The sequence below is a fragment of the Sycon ciliatum genome, chromosome 1 (genome assembly GCF_964019385.1).
Source record: "Sycon ciliatum chromosome 1, ocSycCili1.1, whole genome shotgun sequence".
Lineage (NCBI taxonomy): Eukaryota > Metazoa > Porifera > Calcarea > Leucosolenida > Sycettidae > Sycon > Sycon ciliatum.
In genome coordinates this window covers 16203851-16212007 of record NC_088643.1, presented here as the reverse complement: position 1 = coordinate 16212007, position 8157 = coordinate 16203851, and the positions used below count along the sequence as shown (strand labels likewise).

The following is an 8157-nucleotide window of genomic DNA, read 5'->3' as shown; positions in this document are numbered from 1 at the left end:
CGGGCACTTTTGTCTTCTGTTCAAGTACTCTTCACCAACATAATTATTTCGGTCTGTAAATACACTAGTACTAGGAGAATTGATCAGATTGTAAAGAGAAAGTTCCAATACGTTGCGAGTTATGACTAACAGTGCACCTACATGTAGGTAACGAGATCTTTCTCTTTACTGATCATATTGGCTCACCATCCAAGTTTTAATAATCAGATTGTGAGAATGAAAGGGAAAAAGTCTGAAGAGATCCAACTGTCACCACCAACTCTAGACTAGGCGGGGATATTGTACCTAACACGATGACTGGGAGAAAAAAATATGCCTGGCAGTTATTGCAGCACTACATCACGGTCCTACTGAGCAACCACTGACATAGGTGTTGGCTGTACCTCTCAACTCTACTGTTTGCTACAGGTGTGCAGAGATATTACTGGTCAATGTGCCAAGAGTCAAGTGCCACGGACGGATCCTACAAATGCTTCCATCCCCGACCCATTACCCCGGCCCAGCCTGACAGACGTAGTAAAGCTGGTTGCCATGGAATCCTCTGCCGCGCAGTGCAAAGTGGACACAACATCGGGGCCAGGCGCAAACTGCCCTCTGGAGCAGGAGTGTCGCGACGTGAATTTGCTAGCTCAAGGTGGGGCAGATGACACTGAGCTTAGTCCTTCAACTGTCTACACTGCTGCGTTCGGCATTCTCAGCGGGAAATCCTTTGCACTCTCTGCGCAGACTCTGATTGATGAATTCAATGGCCACAGTACTATCCAATCCGCAAGTACTTTTAGTGAGTTGAATGACAGGGAGCTTCAGGTCACTCAGGCGGACGGTTCCGGCGTGTTCGATTTCTTCCTTCCAACGGTGCAGGCTCCCGGACAGCCACGGACTCTGGAAAATTCACAAGTTGACGTCACGCTTCCTTACCTGGAAACATTGGGCGATTTACGGCTGAGGTATTTCTTCGACACGGGCGGCCATGTAGATACTGTGGAGAGATTTATTCGTCCTCCGAATCAGGCTACTGATAGGTTCTTTCCATTTCCCTTAAAACAGACGGTGAGTGTTAGAACGGACGGTGAGTGTACCATAGTTAGCTTACGATCACTAGAGAGGTTGCGTACAACGAAACTTCGTAAGATCTTTACCGCCCGGGTTCGATTAACGAAAGCTGCTACGAAAATTCGTCCAAACGCGACCGAAACAGAGCAGATCTACGAGAATATTTTTCTTAACGTGGAGTACTAAAACACTGATATTTTACAACTCCCTGTCTTGACTATACCCGCGAGCACAACACGTCGACCTACTACGAAAAAGTTCACACATTGTGCGCCACCACACGGTTTTCGAATATTCATTAACTTTTCTTTCGTTGAAAAGTTTCGTTACGGAGCTACGAATTTTCGTTTTGCGCAATCTCTCTAGTATCTAAAGTATAGTGCATGCGTATTGGAACTTAGATGATATTAAATCCTCTCTCTCTCTCACCCTACCTGTTTATGCCTGCCTGCCTGCCTGTTTATCTGTCTGTCTCTGTCTGTCTGTCCGTCTGTCCATCCGTTGAATATTCACACAGTAATTGGGTATCGACCAGGAATGCGCAACGGCGGGGATGTCGCTTTCCACCCGGTTTTTCACACACGTCATACTTAGTACACGTACCAGTTGCACCAATGAATATGTACGGCGTGAGATGTGCAGAAGCAGCGGTGGTCATGGTGATAAGAAAGAGAGCTCCAGGTGGGAGGAATCCTGATAATTCGAACCTCAAAATGCCAGGAAAAAACTTCTAATCATCCGGACATTCTAATTATCCAAACATGAACCCACAACACAATATGTATGTCAAAATGCTCTCACGGTCACGCAGAGTTGCGCTATGGACCTTAGGCACAGATTTCACGGATACTGAACTGAGCGGCACAGCTTGCTCATGCAAACTGAACTGACCAGTACAGTGTACAGTGAACTTCGAATTACACTTTGCTAACTTCGAATTATCAGCACAAATCGCACACATTTTCTATGTAAGTGGAATCCATGGGACTTCTAATTAACCGAACATGTCCAGTTCGAGGTTCGAATTACCAGAAATTGTTATGTGGGAATCGTATTGATAGAAATCGGACCTGGAAAAACTTCTAATTAACTTAAGCGGCATGTTCGAATTAAGCCATATTCGAATTACAGGTCTACTCTCCATATAACGTCATCTCTGGGACCACGCAAAAATTATGTTATAGCGAGAGTTATGTAGAAAACCGTGTGTAAAATACACAGATGTGCCTCAAAATGAAGGGAATTACAAGGCGGATTCAACCGTGCACGTTGTATCGAGAGTGCGCACGTCGGGGACAGCGCCGTAGGGTGCGTTATGCCGAGGTTTACGTTATGCAGAACTAAACTGGCCTAAACTGCCTAGCTACAGCTACCGCTTGATCGTACCAGACACGTGAACTTACGTTGTATCGAGAGTGCGCACGCCGGGGACCGCGCCGTATCGTGTGTTATGTAGGATTTTGTCGTGTAGAACAAAATTTGTATGGGAGTGATGCCGTTTCGGCGCGGGATTTGATTTTTTGCGTAACTTACTAGCGCCGTTTATGTACACGGGAGAGTTGTTATATCGAGAGCAGACCTGTATCATGATTCCACTTGTATCTGCTAACCTTATGCCTGGTTCACACTAGGCCGATTTTCCGGCCGACATGGACTCGTACGAAAATCCTCAAGATCGGGGCGAAAATTGCGTAGTGTGAACTGTGTTGTCGTACAGGGTTCCGACAAATCTGCGGCGATTTTCTTGTCGCACTAGTTTTCGGCCAAGTAACTTTATCGACTGGTCGATATTTAGCCGAAAAGCCGGCCGATTTTTACTGCTTGCACGTGATGGAGCGGTCATCGGACCAATCACGGTAGGCTTTTCACCATGACAGCAAAGAGCGTCGATGTCGAGCTCATGACCTCTTGTACTTTTGTACTCTTGAGTCTTGATGAGATGTAAAGTCCTACCACAATTTCATAACCCCCATGAACTTTGCTTTTATGGATAATCGATGCGACTCTATTGCGAGTGAGTCGTTCCCCGTGTGTGAACAGGCCGTCCGACTCAGTCGACACAGTCGGCAGACTCCATGTCGGAGTCGGTGTCGGAGCACCGGCCGGAAAATCGGCCTAGTGTGAACCAGGCTTAAGAGGTATGACCTTGCTGCTGGGATAGATTGCATGGGCAGGCATGTGTTTACGACCTTTTAGCCAGGCATTGTCACGGTCTTTTTAGTTGTTGTTGTTGTTGTTTATTTATTTTACATCGCAAGGCAAACGGGCAGTTCTGCCCAATATTATGGAAGCGATGACAACCAATAAGAGGAGTCAGAAATGAAGAGAAAAATAAATGAAAATAGAAATACGAAAATGGAAGTAGCAATGAGGGGAGGCAGGGTCAAGACGAGCAGAAAAAAATGGATCTCAAATTTACAAGTCGGGTCATCGTAGCATGATTCTATCGAGCCTCATCAGCAGGTTACAAAAGCCATTACATTTAACCGAAGTAAAATACGCGCAGCATGCGTTTGAATTCACGGACAGATACTATGGACTTAGTCACTCTTCACCACCGCAATCTCTGTCTGTAAATATAATAGGAAGTATTCGTCAGGTTTGGGGAATGAAAGGGAAACGTTTGAATTAAAGGGCATCAACTGTCATTGCCTAGTCTAGAACCAGCTACCAGGGATAGTTGCTAAGAAGATTATACTGATCAAATAAGTGTTATAGGTAAGCAGCAGCATTCGACGCTTTACAGATTTTTCATTCACTGTAGAGCGCGGTTATGGTGTGGTGGTTGATGAGAAAAACAGGTACTACTGATATTCATGATTTATTTATTTATTTATTTATTCGACATCTCCTGGCCCGTCCGAAGACTGCCAATAAACATGAGAGGTCAGGTGATAGCCAACCACGGCAAGCTAAAAGGGAAAAAAAGAAAGATGCTGTCAGAGAGGGAAAGGAGATAGGGAGAGAAAAAGAAAGGGAGGCACATTAATAATACATGGGATCACTTCGGATGAGACAGTGTGGAAAGCTGGACTGTGAATTTCCTGATATCCTGGCATGTCTTAATGCTAGTAGGCAGGTTAGACCAAAGGGAGTATGCTGAGAAGAAAGGGGATTTCAAAAACAGAGAGGAACTAGCTCGGGGCAGTGATAAGGCATTGCGTGTTGGTCTAGTGGTAACAAACCAGTTGTACTTGGCAATATGTTTCGGGACTTGGGCTAGGAAGATTTTTTGCACAAGGATACAAAGATGCTGCTGATGTCGGGCAAGAAGAGGGTGCGTGGAAGCAAGTTTATAAAGACAAAGGGAGGCAAATGTTTGGTCTTTTCGAAACAGAATTTTCAGAAGCAAGCGTTGATGTACCTCCAGTCTGTGGAGTAAAGTCTGAGACAACCCGCACCAAGCTATATCGCAATAGTCAAATATAGGCAAAATGTACGACTTAAAGAACAATTTTCTGCAGTTATCATTCAAGTGTTGGCAGTGGGGTTGTAGCATACCTAAGGACGCACTCGCACGCTTGCACACAGACTGGACTTGTGGAGACCAGGAGAGTTGGCGGTCGAGAATAACGCCCAGGTGCTTGTGCTCGTTAACAACTTTAATAGGTGTACTATTTAGACCAGGAAAATACAGAAGTTGAGTGGGGGGCGAGGGAGAGAAGAACATGGCCTCGGTTTTGGCGAGGTTAGGCTTCAGTTTCCAGGTTTCCATCCATGTTACTGTAGCGTTGACCCCGGACTGCATGGAGGCCGTGAGGTTGTCTGCCGAGCTGTCGGAGCACATCAGAGCAGTGTCGTCAGCAAAAAGACTTACATTTGGTACAAGGGCTGGCAAGTCATTAACGTACAGTAGAAATAGGAGCGGCCCAAGTATGGACCCCTGGGGTACCCCAGACACGACTAGTAATGGGTCTGATAGGGAGGTAGATACTCTGACAGTCTGGTGGCGGCAGGAAAGATAGGATGAGAGCCATTGCAGGGCTGGACCGTGTACCAAGAAGACGGACTCTAGCTTTGCAAGCAGACCACGATGCCAGACGGTGTCGAAAGCTTTCGCTAGGTCAAAGAACACGATGCCAACATGCCGCCTGAGGTTCCGCTGGGTGTAGATGTCTTGTACTAGACGTGTTAGTTGGAAAGTTGTGGAGTCTCCACGGCAGAAACCGGATTGAGATGGTGAAAGCGCTGGGGTGACGTGGCAGTACAGAGACTCAAAGAAAATACGTTCACAGACCTTGGACACAGCGGGAAGGAGAGAGATTGGTCTGTAGTTGCCAGCCTGAGAGCGTTGGCCTTTCTTATAGATCGGGACGATAACAGCAGATTTCCAGACGGACGGAAATACTCCTGTACGATATGACATGTTAAAGAGCAGGCACAAGGGATAGGACAGAGATGGCGCAAGCCATTTGAGAACCTCATTGGGTATGCCATCTTCGCCAGGGGACTTACAATTCTTCAGGAGTTTGAGGTGCTTACAGACGGTAGCAGTCGTGGTAACGACGCGTGTGAGTGGTGCGCTAAGTTCAGGGGCTGGGGACAGCGATGGAATGACCCAATTCGGATCTTCCGGAATGCCGGATGAAACAAACTGCTTGTTCAGTGTGTCTGCAATCGCCTTCACATCGTGCTGGCGGTTGCCATGGGAGTCCGTCAGGTACTGGATTGGCGCGCGGGAGGTCCCGCGGCACTGGTTGCGAATGAATTGGTGGAGTGATGGGCGATCGGGGGAGGAGAGTGTTGCAGAAAGAGAGTTTAGAAAGGAGCGGTGTGAGGTACGAGAAAGGTGCTTGACGAAGTTGCGTTGAACTCGGTAAGCCTCCCGGTTAACCGGCGTTGGGAATTTCTTGTAGATGCTGAAAAGATCACGCTTGCGCTTCACTTCAGATACGAGGGACCGTGTCACCCATGGGGGACTAGATGTCGAGGATGTTGGGTTGGAATGTTTCCGGTTGTTGTAGCCGATAGCAAAGTTAGAGAGGTGCTGTTGGAACCCTCGTTCAAGGACGGCTGCAAAGTGATCTACCGCGGCGTCAACAGTTGGAGAGCCTTCTGGTTGCAGAAACGACCAGTCGTGGCAGGAGAAATCAGCGTTCATAGAGTCCCAGCACTGAGAGGGAACTCGACGGAAGCGATATGGGAACGGTTTGCGAGAAGGAAGTGGCAGGTCTGGATCCGAGGGCAATGAGACGGCGAACTGGCATGAAACCATGAGATGGTCCGAGGAGCCAAGAGCGCAAGCTGTGTGAACGTCCGTCGCCAGCAGGGGTTGGTTCGTGAAGACAAGGTCTAGACATGACTGTGTTCCGGAAGATGTTGTGTGCGTTGGACTCTGCACCAGCTGATCCAAACCGAAGCAGGTAAGGGTGCGAAAAAGTGCCGCCCCAGCAGGACACGTTAAATCCGATGGGCACCACCGTTTGTGCTTACTGTTGAAGTCCCCAGCCATTATGACATGGTACGATGACATGGGAACGGTTACCAAAGCACTAGCTAGCATATCACAGAAGTGGTCTATTTCCGTGGTTTTGACTGAGGGCGGACGGTAGGTACAGCAGACGAGGATGGGTGTCGGGGAGCCTAAGATTGGGTGAAGCTCAACCCATACGGATTCACAGGTCGGACGAGCAAGGTCGTCGCGAACTTGGACTCTTCCGAAGCGATTTTTCCGGACAAGAATCGCAACTCCACCATATCCTCTGGTTGCCGTACCGGATTTGTTATCATGAGGTGGTCGGTCGCGACGAAATGTGGTATAACCGGAGATGGTGAGCGCTATGCTTGGATTTAGCCATGTTTCATTTAGACAGATGACATCAGGTTTGTTGAAATCAGCAATGACAGACAGTTCGGCAGATTTGTTAACGATTGAGCGGCAATTTACGGAAAGCAAGGTCAGTTTACCCTGGCAAGGGGGGAAGTAGGGCCGAGCCAGTGGATTCAGCTGTGGTCGCGCCATCATGCTGAGCCTGAGGAGAGGACGTTGTTTGCCTGGTTGGCATTGCTGGTGTCAAAACTGTCCGCGGCAAAACGCCAGGGCCTAACCGTGTGCGAAAGAGCATCCGGCCAGAACCCTTTGTCACCGACTGTGTTCTCATCAGCTGCCTCGACGGTCACCCGTGCGTAGGCAGTTCTGAAGTGCTTGGATGCAAATATGACACCTTCCTGAATCTGCACTCCTCGAGAGCGAGATGATAGTAATGACACGGTGTGCATACCGTAAAGTACTGCTGATCCGCCCCCACGCTGTGTCACTTCCCAGCTGGGTTTTCGGCAGGGGCGGGAATTAGATCAAGGCTGTCAAGTGCAGTACGATGTGCAACGACGCGGAGGGTCAGTGTACTGTCAGGCGGAGGAGAACGGGGGGGGGGGGGGGGGGAGAGCAGCCTTGTAGCGCAGGCCGCACTTGTTAAATTTTATGTACTACAGTGTACAATATAGTGTATGCACAGTTGAGTCACCGGGTGTATATCAGCGTGCTGTGTTGGGTGAAATAGTAGCCTATTTCTTCTTCAGCATTCTGTTCTTCGGCGTTCGACAGTGCTGTAGGAGAAGTGGCAACGTGAGGATGGTAATACCTGGTACATGCAGTCATCGTTGTACTACATCACGGTCCTATTATACAAACACTGACATAGGTATTGCTGTGCCTCTCAACTGTACTGTTTGCTACAGGTGTGCAGAGATATTCCTGGTCAATGTGCCAAGAGTCAAGTGCCGCCAGCAGTACCTCCAAATGTTTCTATCCCTGACCCATTACCTCAGCCCAGCCTGGCGGAATTAGCAGCGTTGTTCGGCATACAATCATCCGCTGCACAGTGCCCAGTGGACACAACTGCAAGGCCGAGCCCAAACTGCATACCAGTAGAGGATTGCAGCAAGGTGGCTCAGCCGGCTAAAGATGGAGCAGGTGACGCTGGGCGTAGTCCGCGGCCACGTCCAGTTGCAGCTCCCCACCACTCTGCCGCCTACAGTGTTTTCAGCAAGAACTCCTTCAGACAGTCCGTGCATGTAGTAATACTAATAGTGTTATCTTGGATGTGTGTGTACCTGTTGTGCACTGCATGGTTTCATTGACACATTACACTGTCTCTTCTCTAT

At 48.4% G+C, this 8157-nt stretch overlaps 1 protein-coding gene across 1 annotated transcript; it reads left to right on the top strand.

Moving 5' to 3' along the window:
• The first annotated feature begins 417 nt into the window (after nt 1-417).
• On the top strand, nt 418-8157 carry LOC135806876 (uncharacterized). The gene is made up of 2 exons (XM_065321045.1): nt 418-1050; nt 7732-8157. Exons 1-2 carry the CDS (start codon nt 532-534, stop codon nt 8131-8133), a joined length of 921 nt encoding a protein of 306 aa, XP_065177117.1. The 5' UTR covers nt 418-531; the 3' UTR covers nt 8134-8157.

Bases quoted from the DNA above. Each gene is read 5' to 3' on its own strand.
- LOC135806876 (XM_065321045.1), top strand. From the start codon at position 532: ATGGAATCCTCTGCCGCGCAGTGCAAAGTGGACACAACATCGGGGCCA. The intron at 1,051-7,731 runs GTGAGTGTTAGA...TGTTTGCTACAG, and splicing joins CATTTCCCTTAAAACAGACG to GTGTGCAGAGATATTCCTGG.